The following is a 12721-nucleotide window of genomic DNA, read 5'->3' as shown; positions in this document are numbered from 1 at the left end:
TTTGGGGGCACATGCGGGCGGGCGTCACTGATTTCACAGGGCTACTCTGGCTTGTCACTCGCGTTACAGGAACACAATCGGGGTCCACTTTGGCTGGTCACTGCCATTATGGGACCACCCTGACTGGTCACTGTTATTATGGGGGGGCATTCTGGCTTGTCATTATTATGGGGCCACTCTGGCTAGTCACTGTGATCATGGGGCCACTCTGGCTGGCTTGTTGCCATCATTCTAGGGACACACCAGCTGGTTGCGGTCTATATGGGGCCACTCTGACTGGTCACTGTTGTTATTATTATGGGAACACTTGAGGGCTTCTGTCTTTGTAGGGCCACTCTGGCTTGTTGCCATCATTATGGGGCCACTTTGGCTGGTCGCTGTGGTAAAACAATCTGTGTAGACAAATCTCGGTTAAAGGGGTCTCCCTGATTAAGTCTGCGCCCCTTTAAAGTGTAACCACTGTCCATGTTGTGCAGGAGTCCGCGTCTTGTATCGGCGGCGCGGCCGTTCTCGGTGCAGTAAACAGCAGGGATACAAAGGTCAGGCAGCTGCTGCTGTTACCGTCTGTTTAACTCCTTCCTCACAGGAGATAAAATCGCTGTCTAAACAGTTGAGGCATTTAGGACTTATTCACATGGGGCAGATGTATTGCAGAAATTTCCTGCAACTGGGGATCCATTCCATGCATCTAAACAGGGTTGATTCTCAAGGTGACATCGAGCCCTGCCGCGTGTGACTATATCCTTACCATGAGGCTCTGTGGTCATCAGACGTAAACCCCAGGCCGGATTTGTCACCAATTTGCAATTTTTATTTGTTTTTGGTTTATTATAGAAAAAAAAAAGCTACTGGAAACCATCATCAGGTAGGTTAGTGAAGGATCTCATTATGGTTTCTGTGTCTACGCTCCTCAAATCCTCTAATGAATGAAAGGCTGGGACATGTCACACGGCCAGAGATCCCCAAGGACATCATAGGTGAATGGAGTTGCATTGTCACTGTACAGTTGCAAGAAATCAACCCGGATCGGATTTTTTTGAGACTGTTGGGATGCGACACTGTGTGACTGCGCAGCCGCAACACGGTCGACCGTCAGTGCTATATGTAATTATACCCTTATGCACTGAAAATACTTAATAGAAACTTATAACTCTGCTGGCTTCACGATATGGCTGCATTTAGGGGGTCCACCCCCACCGATCCTGGGTCACCATTGAACCCCTTGAGCATCTGACTGTTGCTTTTGCAGTATCTACCCTAAAATGTGGCCGGAGAATGGTTGTGTTACCCTAAGTTCACACGTTCGAACGCGCTGAAAAACGCCCGACGCATAAACAAGTTCTTGAGCTTCTTTGGGGCGTTTTGTCGCGCGTTTGCGGCCATAGGACACTGCTGTCAATAACACAAACGCGCGGAATACGCGCATTGGCGATGCACAAAAACGTGCATATCAAATACGCTCAGGTCTGAACCCAGTGTAAAGCTTACCTAGATAGAACAGATCAGTCATCAGCAGCTTACTGACTGTTTCCAAGTAGAATGACAAACTTTTTTTTTTTTTTTTTTTTTTTTTTTTTAACCAGAGTAGAAAATATTGTGAAATGTGAAACTAATCTAATGAAGGGGTACTACAGCCGGGACGCTGCTGGGAGTAAGGGAAGGTCTTGTTTTCTTACGTAATCGGAGAAGGGGGGCTGGTTTTGGGCCGTTGAAAATGTAAAACAAAGTGTGTGCCAAAATAATGCCGCCCTAGGGTATAGCAATGCCGTGGATATAACCTTCATCCGTCCTATTTACACAACTGGGAATGACAAACATGGCCGCCTCTACAGTTCCCACTGGGGGTGATCATCCAGCTTTCCTAGTATCCTGAATAGCAAATTCTTTCTCTGTATCCCACAGTCCCGTGTCATGTCTCTGTTGCACTGACTTTATGTCCACTAGAATGCAATGTTTCAGGAGGATCACCGCTTCTTCTTATTTTCAAAATTTCTGCTTGCTGTCAGTGAATGTAAACATTCTTGTTCCTGTCCGGGGGCTCACAGTAGTATTGCCCTCATTGTACAACCTTCACAGTAGTTTTGTACAGATGTGTGCCCCCTCACAGTAGTTATGCCATCTCTGTGCCCCTTTCATAGTTGTAGTGCCCCCTTTATAGTAATAATGCCCACTGTGCCCCCTCCATAGTAGAAATCCCCATTGTGCCCATTAAACAGTAATAATGCCCATTGTGCCCCCTTAATTGTAGTAATCGCCCACTGTGCCCCCTCTATAGTAGAAATCTCCATTGTGCCCCCTTCACAGTAATAATGCCCTCTGGCTCTGTGCCCCCTCCATAGTAGAAATGCCCTCTGTGCCCCCTTCACATTAGTAGTGCCCTCTGTGCCCCCTTCATAGTAATAAATCCCTCTGTTCCCCCACTGTATTAAAAAAAAAACACAGTAACTACTCACCTTGTCCCGTTCCTGAAGCTCACAGTACTCTTTCCCCTGCAGGCACAGATTGTGCTGCAGCACGGCATGGGCGGAGCTTATGCAGATTTCTGGGCTGCAGGCTCCGCCCACACAGGCTGGCAGTGCAATCTGTGCCTGCAGGCTGAATGGTGCAGCGGGGAGAAGGCTTCCTGCTTCACCGTTCAGAGCGCCATCGGCCTGAAGGAGGGGAGGAGCGCAGGGAGCTGAGCGGTGATTGACAGGACCCAGCTCCCTGCGCTCCAGCAATGAGAGCTTCCATCTATATTGACGGAAGCTCTCATTGCTTCTGGCACCTTTCCCCCCTGAGAGCCGGCACCCCGGGCGGACCGCCCCCACGCTCCACCCTGAGAGCCTTAGTACGCCACTGTTCCTGATCCTTCTCTCCCCTGGGCGACAAGTGGGTGCCGGCTTACGTCTGGCAGCAGCACACCCCCCACCCCATTGACGTAAACATATATGCCGAGCTGCAAGTGTATTTTTACGATGGGGGAGCAGCCGAAGAGGATCAGAAAGGGCTGGTTACAGAGAACAATAGATTCTATCCTACTGCTGAGAGAATTAAGGGGCGCTGTCTCTTTTGAGTAGTTAGGGGTTCTGTGTTGGTTTCGGACATATAAGCCAGGCGCTGAGGGTGAATTGACACCCATGGTAACTCCCTGTGTACCTAGCGGGGATGTATTGTGAATGTGTCTTATTGTGCGAGATCTCGCTTGGCGGGTCTCGCCCTTGCCAAATGGCGACGTTGAGGTTAATAAAACGGCAGCGACCTTTGCCAAATTTCTGGAATTGCATTATGGGTCATTTCGGGGGTGACCTCACACTGGTTTCCTGCAGCGGCTATGTGGCCAGATTCACGCAGCCATAATATAATGCTTTTAGGGTCTGAATTTTGTCACCATAGGGTTAAGTCAGTTAAAGGGGTACTCCATCTCATAACGTGATGGCACCTCGTCTGGATATTCGATATCGGATATTGTGTGCAGGAACGCGTCTCTGATTTTGGCTGTGTTCCCTCCTCAGGTACCTTCTGGAGCAGGACTTCCCCGGCATGAGGATCGGACCGGAGCCCACCACAGATTCCTTCATCGCGGTGATGCAGGGGGAGGTTGAAGGGGTTATTCCAGGCAATGCTCTAGTGGTGGACCCCAAAAAACCTTTCCGAAAGCTGAACGCCTTTGGAAATGCCTTTCTAAACAGGTCAGTGTGCGTTATGTCCTTGTTACCCTGTTGACGGGCTGAGTTTGTCATGGAACTGCTTCATGTGTGGACTGCGATGCCGCTCTTTAAAGTAAATTGACACCACGTCTGGACTGTCACTGTGCTGACATGAGAAAAATCGGACGAATCCCTCTGCTGCTGCTCCTCCTCCCCTCTCACAGCATGCAGTCACACACACAGTAAGGTAGCCTGCCGCATCATCTCCCTCCTTCCCCCTTTACTTTTCTCTTTCCTGTGTCTTCATTGATGTAAACCTGCCACTGATCCAGCAACAGAAGAATGGTGGGAAGTATTTGTACCTGGTGTTACGTGTTAGGCTACATGCACACGACCGTATGTTTTTTGCGGATCCGGTTTTTTTTGCGGATCCATTGTAATAATGCCTATCCTTGTCCGCAAACTAGAAAAAAAATAGGACATGCACTATTTTTTTTATTTTTTTTGCGGAGCAATGGAACGGCCATACTGATGCGGACAGCACACAGTGTGCTGTCCGCGTTTTTTGCGGACCCATTGAAATGAATGGGTCCGCATCCTATCCGCAAAAAAAACGCATCTGACACGGAAACAAAATACGGTCGTGTGCATGAGGCCTTAGCCATAGAGAGGCGTTCCGGACGTCCGCCATTATCTGCTCTCTATATACAGGAGTGTTTACACCCTGCCGTAATGCACTGCCAGGAACTAGCTGAAAGCTTAAAAGCAAATTCTGAGCTCCCCGGGGGCCACGTGTACTGTAACCGAACCCGCTAACGCATGATGTACAGCATGATGATGATTGAGGGATAGGGGAGGCAGGCGAGGCTCCAGAGACCATAGCTGAGAAGCAGATCCTGCTCATCAAGGCTGAAATGTAATTCAAAACCTCATATAGTGACTTGGGCGAGCTGCAGAGCCGCCATCTTTATGTATGCCTTGTATGTAATCATGACAAACATTCCTGTAAAGACCAGTATACACTGGAGGACCCCATTTGCAATGACCTGTTTTTGTTGCCCTCGGCAACCAATCGCAGCGCAGCTTCCATTTCTTACAGTGCTCTAGAATAATGAAAGCTATGCAGTGATTGGTTGCTACAGGCAACAAGACCGTGACTATAAATGTCCCCCATATATCACTGCTGCTCTCCCCTGTGCATGATTTGTACAGTAGGCCTCAGTCATTTATTAGAGCCTGTCTTAGTTGCCCATAGCAACCAATCAGAGCTCAGCTTTCATTTCTGAAACTGTTCTGGAAAAATGAAAGCTGATCTCTGATTGGTCGCTTCAGGCAACACAGTCTTGCTATTAGGCCATTTTGATAAATGAGGCCCAATGTTATATGACTATTGCAGGTGCGGAGCAGAACACTGCAGATGGCATCCTTGTCATGCTCCGCCCCCTGAGGCCCTAAAATAGAGAGAACCATTTGGCCTGGGATGTGTACTAACATTACACACGATGCATAATAGGAGCCACGGAAAGACTGTCTAGATGGTGTAATATGTCCCCTTTGTCGAGAACTGTGTTTTCTTAAAGGGGTTCTCCACCTACAATTTTAAAATAACTTTATTTTTTTTTTCTTTTAGACAAGTCTATTGCCCATTGCAACCAATCCTAACACAGCTTTTAGGTTGCTCAGGACCTGCCGCCTGACAACCCCATTGTAAAATCTTTGGTTGCTGGGCAATATATCCCTAGCAACCAGTCTGTCAGTCACGACTTAGCTCAAAGCCGGCTTACCGGGGGCAGCCTGGACACAATGGAGGAGATTTATCAAAACTGGTGTAAGGGAAAACTGGCTTGGTTGTCCATAGCAACCAAATCGGATTCCAGATTTCAGTGCTCCTTTGGAAGGTGAAATCTGATTGGTTGCCATGGGCAACTAAGCCGCTTTCCTTTACACCAGTTTTGATCTCCCCAGTCTCTTTATGGCCTTCCACATCTGTCAGCTTCTAGTAATCAGATTAAAAAAAATGTAAATTTACCCGGGGACTCTCTTTAAAGGGCAGTAATGCCTCAGCAGTGTGTGCTGCGCAGCCGCTGCCACCCTTCAGTCCTCTGTTAGGAATACCAGGAATTTGGACAGTGACTGAGGTGTGAATTATCGCTGTGCGCTGATAAGGCGAGGAGGTCGAGGTTCACAAGCTGCTCATATGCAACCGAAATCTCAATGACATGACAGGAATGTTTGTGCTGTGAGCTCTAATTAAATGCTCAGTGATGCTGGTCTGATGAGTGTAGTTCTAGGGCCCCTCATTGTGTCTCTGCTCTTAATTTGTAAGATGATGGCAGAGGCCTGTTGTTGCATGGACTTACAGTCAGGTCCATAAATATTGGGACATTGACACAATTCTAACATTTTTGGCTCTATACGCCACCACAATGGATTTGAAATGAAACAAACAAGATGTGCTTTACCTGCAGACTGTCAGCTTTAATTTGAGGGCATTTACATCCAAATCAGGTGAACGGTGCAGGAATTACAACAGTTTGCATATGTGCCTCCCACTTGTTAAGGGACCAAAAGTAATGGGACAGAAATATAATCATAAATCAAACTTTCACTTTTTAATACTTGGTTGCAAATCCTTTGCAGTCAATTACAGCCTAAAGTCTGGAACGCATAGACATCACCAGACGCTGGGTTTCATCCCTGGTGATGCTCTGCCAGGCCTCTACTGCAACTGTCTTCAGTTCCTGCTTGTTCTTGGGGCATTTTCCCTTAAGTTTCGTCTTCAGCAGGTGAAATGCATGCTCAACCGGATTCAGGTCAGGTGATTGACATGGCCATTGCAGAACATTCCACTTCTTTCCCTTAAAGGGTTTCTATCACTTTGTTTCACCTATTTAGCTTTCAGACACTAGCGATCCGCTAGTGTCTGCTTTATCTAACCATCCTAATATAAGAGCTTATTGTCCTGCCGTTTAGCTAAAAAAATAACTTATATAGATATGCAAATGAGCCTCTAGGTGCTATGGGGGCGTCATTAGCACCTAGAGGCTCCGTCTACCTTAACAAACTGCCGCCGCCCAGCGCGTCCCTCCAGCCCGCCCATCTCCAGCTGAAGCGATCCTCTCCGTGCGCGTCTCTGTTCTGCGCATGCGCAGTGAATGTCTGATGCTTCCCTGCTCAGACATCTCCACTGCGCCTGTTCCTCGGAGCACTATGACGTCATCGGCGCAGGCGCAGTGGAGATGTCTGAGCAGGGAAGCGATCAGACATTCACTGCGCATGCGCCGAATATGAGGAGCATCGCATTCCGGAGGAGATGGGCAGGCTGGAGGGACGCGCTGGGCGGCGGCAGTTTGTTAAGGTAGACGGAGCCTCTAGGTGCTAATCACGCCCCCATAGCACCTAGAGGCTCATTTGCATATCTATATAAGTTATTTTTTTAGCTAAACGGCAGGACAATAAGCTCTTATATTAGGATGGTTAGATAAAGCAGACACTAGCGGATCGCTAGTGTCTGAAAGCTAAATAGGTGAAACGAAGTGATAGAAACCCTTTAAACTCTTTGGTTGCTTTTGCAGTATGCTTTGGATCATTGTCCATCTGCTCTGTGAAGCGCCGTCCAATGAGTTCTGAAGCATTTGGCTGAATATGAGCAGATAATATTGCCCGAAACACTTCAGAATTCATCCTGCTGCTTTTGTCAGCAGTCACATCAATAAATACAAGAGAATCAGTTCCATTGGCAGCCATACATGCCCACGCCATGACACTACCACCACCATGCTTCACTGATGAGGTGGTATGCTTAGGATCATGAGCAGTTCCTTTCCTTCTCCATACTCTTCTCTTCCCATCACTCTGGTACAAGTTGATCTTGGTCTCATCTGTCCATAGGATGTTGTTCCAGAACTGTGAAGGATTTTTTAGATGTTGTTTGGGAAAACTCTAATCTGGCCTTCCTGTTTTTGAGGCTCAACAATGGTTTACATCTTGTGGTGAACCCTCTGTATTCACTCTGGTGAAGTCTTCTCTTGATTGTTGACTTTGACACACATACACCTACCTCCTGGCGAGTGTTCTTGATGTGGCCAACTGTTGTGAAGGGCGTTTTCTCTACTATGGAAAGAATTCTTCGGTCATCCATCACAGTTGTTTTCCGTGGTCTTCCGGGTCTTTTGGTGTTGCTGAGCTCACCGATGCGTTCCTTTTTAAGAATGTTCCAAACAGTTGTTTTGGCCATGCCTAATGTTTTTGCTATCTCTCTGATGGGTTTGTTTTGTTTTTTTCCCCCCTAATAATGGCTTGCTTCACTGATAGTGATAGCTCTTTGGCCCCTTTCACACGGGCGAGTATTCCGCGCGGATGCGATGCGTGAGTTGAACGCATTGCACCCGCACTGAATCCCGACCCATTCATTTCTATGGGGCTGTTCACATGAGCGGTGATTTTCACGCATTACTTGTGCGTTGCATGAAAATCGCAGCATGCTCTATATTCTGCGTTTTTCATGCAACGCAGGCCCCATAGAAGTGAATGGGGTTGCGTGAAAATTGCAAGCAAGTGCGGATGCGGTGCGATTTTCACGCACTGTTGCTAGAAGACGATCGGGATGGAGACCCGATCATTAATTTCCCCTTATAACATGGTTATAAGGGAAAATAATAGCATTCTGAATACAGAATGCATAGTAAAATAGCGCTGGAGGGGTTAAAAAAAAATATATACATTTTTTTTTTTTAACTCTCCTTAGTCCACTTGATCGCGCTGCTGGCATCTCCTTCTGTCTCCTTCTTTGCTGATTGTAGGAACAGGACCTGTGGTGACGTCACTCCGGTCATCACATGATCTTTTACCATGGTGATGGATCATGTGATGTACCATGTGACGACCGTTGTGACGTCACCACAGGTCCTGTTCCTACAATCGGCAAAGAAGGAGACAGAAGGAGGTGACGGCAGCGCGATCAAGTGGACTAAGTTGAGTTAAATTTATTACTATTTTTTTTTTAACCCCTCCAGCGCTATTTTACTATGCATTCTGTATTCAGAATGCTATTATTTCCCCTTATAACCATGTTATAAGGGAAAATAATACAATCTACAGAACACCGATCCCAAGCCCGAACTTCTGTGAAGAAGTTTGGGTACCAAACATGCGCGATTTTGCTCACGTGAGTGCAAAACGCATTACAATGTTTTGCACTCGCGCGGGAAAATCGCGTGTTCCCGCAACGCACCCGCACATTTTCCCGCAACGCCCTTGTGAAAGAGGCCTTTGGATCTCATCTTGAGAGTTGACAGCAACAGATTCCGAATGCAAATCGCACACTTGAAATGAACTCTGGACCTTTTATCTGCTCATTGTAATTGGGATAATGAGGGAATAACACACACCTGGCCATGGAACAGCTGAGAAGCCAATTGTCCCATTACTTTTGGTCCCTTAACAAGTGGGAGGCACATATGCAAACTGTTGTAATTCCTGCACCGTTCACCTGATTTGGATGTAAATTCCCTCAAATTAAAGCTGACAGTCTGCAGTTAAAGTACATCTTGTTCGTTTCATTTCAAATCCTTTGTGGTGGTGTATAGAGCCAAAAATGTTAGAATTGTGTCGATGTCCCAATATTTATGGACCTGACTGTATATGTATTATGTAGTCTCTGTCCATCTTCTTTTTTTTTCTTTTTCTTTCTTCTGCCATTTATTAGCCCCCAGTGCAAATAACTGAGCCGAGGACCAGGAATCGGTGAGTACAGATCCTTCACCGCTTCCTGGTCCTCCGGTACTAATGAAACGCTTCCATAATTGAAAAAACTTCTGAAATGCCTATAGTATACCATAGAAACATCTGACAAAAAGATCCAAAAACAATGAAGCAGCAAACATTGTGAAAACTAAAACTTGTGTGAATCAAAAAGCTTTTGCCAACAATTGTTACAGCACGTAAATGTAAGCGTTTCCATGTCAATGTCCCGGATTTTTGAACTTTCAGATCTTTTGGCATCAGGCTGTCTAAATACAGTCCCCGAGTGGTGACACACACCACCTACTGAGCCATGTGATTGCAGTTTAGTTGCAAAAACTTTGGAGTGGAGTGACTGCAGAATCGGACTAGAAACCTAGAATGTGTCGGCAGATAAGACCCATTTGGCCCATCTAGTCTGCCCAATATACTGAGTACTATGGATAGCCCCTGGCCCTATCTTATATGAAGGATGGCCTTATGCCTATCCCATGAATGCTTAACCTCCTTCACTGTATTTGCAGTTACCACTTCTGCAGGAAGGCTATTCCATGCATCCACTACTCTCTCAGTAAAGTAATACTTCCTGATATTACTTTTTTTTTTTTTTTTTTTAAATCAGATATCTCTTTATCAGTTTTCAGTCATTTTTTTTATAACATTAACATGACATTTTTTTGTAGACAGAAGACATATACATTATCAGTCATATATAATATATATTATATGCATTATAAAACACATATCTACAAAAGACATGGCATGAATCTACGTAGAAACTCGGGTATCAAAGACATCTTCAATGTGATTGCAAACATCATCCATTAACAAATATACCCAAACCCTACAAGAGCAGGACACATTTATAACCGCCTTCCTTCATCATCACTCCTGGTCCTGATATTACTTTTAAACCTTTGCCCCTCTAATTTAACACTGTGTCCTCTTGTAGTAGTTTCTCTTCTTTTAAATATTCTCTCCTCTTTTACCTTGTTGATTCCCTTTATGTATTTAGCAGTCTCTATCATATCCCCTCTGTCTCGTCTTTCTTCCAAGCTATACATGTTAAGGTCCTTTAATCTTTCCTGGTAAGTTTTATCCTGCAATCCATGTACTAGTTTAGTAGCTCTTCTCTGAACTCTCTCCAAAGTATCAATATTCTTCTGGAGATATGGTCTCCAGTACTGAGCACAATACTCCAAATGAGGTCTCACTAGTGCTCTGTAGAGCGGCATGAGCGCCTCCCTCTCTCTACTGGTAATGCCTCTCCCTATACACCCAAGCATTCTGCTAGCATCTCCTGCTGCTCTATGACATTGTCTGCCTACCTTTAAGTCTTCTGAAATAATTACTCCTAAATCCCTTTCCTCAGATACTGAGGTTAGGACTGTATCACTGATTTTATATTCTGATCTTGGGTTTTTACGCCCCAGGTGCATTATCTTGCACTTATCAACGTTAAATTTTAGTTGCCAGATTTCTGACCATTCCTCTAGTTTTCCTAAATCCTTTTCCATTTGGTGTATTCCTCCAGGAACATCAACCCTGTTACAAATCTTTGTGTCATCAGCAAAAAGACACACCTTACCATCGAGGCCTTCTGCAATTTCGCTGATAAAGATATTAAACAATATGGGTCCCAGAACAGATCCCTGAGGTACCCCACTGGTAACAAGACCTTGGTCTGAATATACTCCATTGACTACAACCCTCTGTTGCCTGTCCCTCAGCTACTGCCTAATCCATTCAACAATATGGGAGTCCAAGCACAAAGACCGCAATTTATTGATAAACCTTCTATGTGGGACAGTATCAAAAGCCTTACTAAAGTCTAGATAAGCGATGTCTACTGCACCTCCGCCATCTATTGTTTTAGTCACCCAATCAAAAAAATCAATAAGATTAGTTTGACATGATCTCCCTGAAGTAAACCCATGCTGTTTTTCACCTTTCAATCCATGGGATTTTAGATGTTCCACAATCCTCTCCTTAAGTATGGTTTCCATTAATTTCCCCACTATTGATGTTAGGCTTGCTGGCCTATAGTTGCCCGATTCCTCCCTACTACCTTTCTTGTGACTGGGCACAACATTTGCTAATTTCCAATCTTCTGGGACGACTCCTGTTACCAGTGATTGGTTAAATAAATCTGTTAATGGTTTTGCTAGTTCACCGCTAAGCTCTTTTAATAGCTTTGGGTGTATCCCATCAGGCCCCTGTGACTTATTTGTATTAATTTTAGACAGCTGACTTAGAACCTCTTCCTCTGTAAAGACCCATGCATCAAAAGATTCATTAGTCTTCCTCCCTAAGGCCCCTTGCAGACGAGCGTGTCCGGATGCGTTGCGTCTGCGATCAGGGAAAATCGTGCGAGTAGGTACGCAATTGCAGTCCGTTTTGACTGCGATTGCATTCCGATGTTCAATTTTTAGCGCGCTGGTGCAATGCGTTTTGCACGCACATGATAAAAAAAACTGACTTTGGTACCCAGACCCGAACCAGGACTTCTTCACTGCAGTTTGGGATCGGTGTTCTGTAGATTTTAATATTTTCCCTTCTAACATGGTTATAAGGGAAAATAATAGCATTCTTAATACAGAATGCAAAGTAAACTGTAGATTGAGGTAATAAAAACTAAATGAACTTACCTGTTCCAATTGATCGCACAGCCGGCATCCTCCTCTTGCTTCTTCTTTCAGGACCTGCAAAAGGACCTTATGGTGACGTAATGGCGCTTACCACCTCAATCTACAGTTTACTATGCATTCTGTATTAAGAATGCTTTTTATTTTCCCTTATAACCATGTTATAAGGGAAAATAATACAGAGAATAAACTTTTAATGCAGAGAATAAACTTTTCACGCATCCCAATTTATTTCTATGGGGCCTGCGTTGCGTGAAAAATGCAGAATATAGACACCGCTCATCTGAACAGCCCCATTGAAGTGAATGGGTCCGGATTCCATGTGGGTGTAATGCGTTCACCTCGCGCATTGCACCCGCACTGAATTCTCGCCCGTGTGAAAGGGGCCTAACTGAGGTCCTTTTCCTTCATTTTCCTTTGTAAAAACTGAACAGAAGTATTCATTGAGGCAGTCAGCTAGTTCTTTATCTTCTTCCATATACCTTCCTTCTTTCGTTTTTTAATTTGGCAATTCCTTGTTTTTAGTTTCCTTTTTTCCTTTTATGTATCTGAAGAATGCCTTATCGCCTTTTTTTACTGACTGAGCTAATTTCTCTTCTGCCTGTGCTACACAGGGTTTGATTGCCACCTGTAACCATAGGGGGGAAAAAATATCTTTTTAAAAAAAAAAATTTTTATGCATTAGAATAATGAAAATGGTTGCAA

The 12721-nt window shown here is 45.1% G+C and overlaps 1 protein-coding gene across 1 annotated transcript in view; it reads left to right on the top strand.

Moving 5' to 3' along the window:
• Window positions 1-12721, top strand: part of EHD3 (EH domain containing 3) — a 40892-nt gene that overhangs the window by 4350 nt on the left and 23821 nt on the right. The window contains exon 3 of the mRNA XM_040430603.1: window positions 3495-3671. Coding sequence (XP_040286537.1) covers window positions 3495-3671 — 177 coding nt within the window. The remainder of the gene's footprint in view (window positions 1-3494; window positions 3672-12721) is intronic.

The sequence above is a fragment of the Bufo bufo genome, chromosome 4 (genome assembly GCF_905171765.1).
Source record: "Bufo bufo chromosome 4, aBufBuf1.1, whole genome shotgun sequence".
Lineage (NCBI taxonomy): Eukaryota > Metazoa > Chordata > Amphibia > Anura > Bufonidae > Bufo > Bufo bufo.
This window is presented reverse-complemented; position numbering and strand designations above follow the sequence as displayed.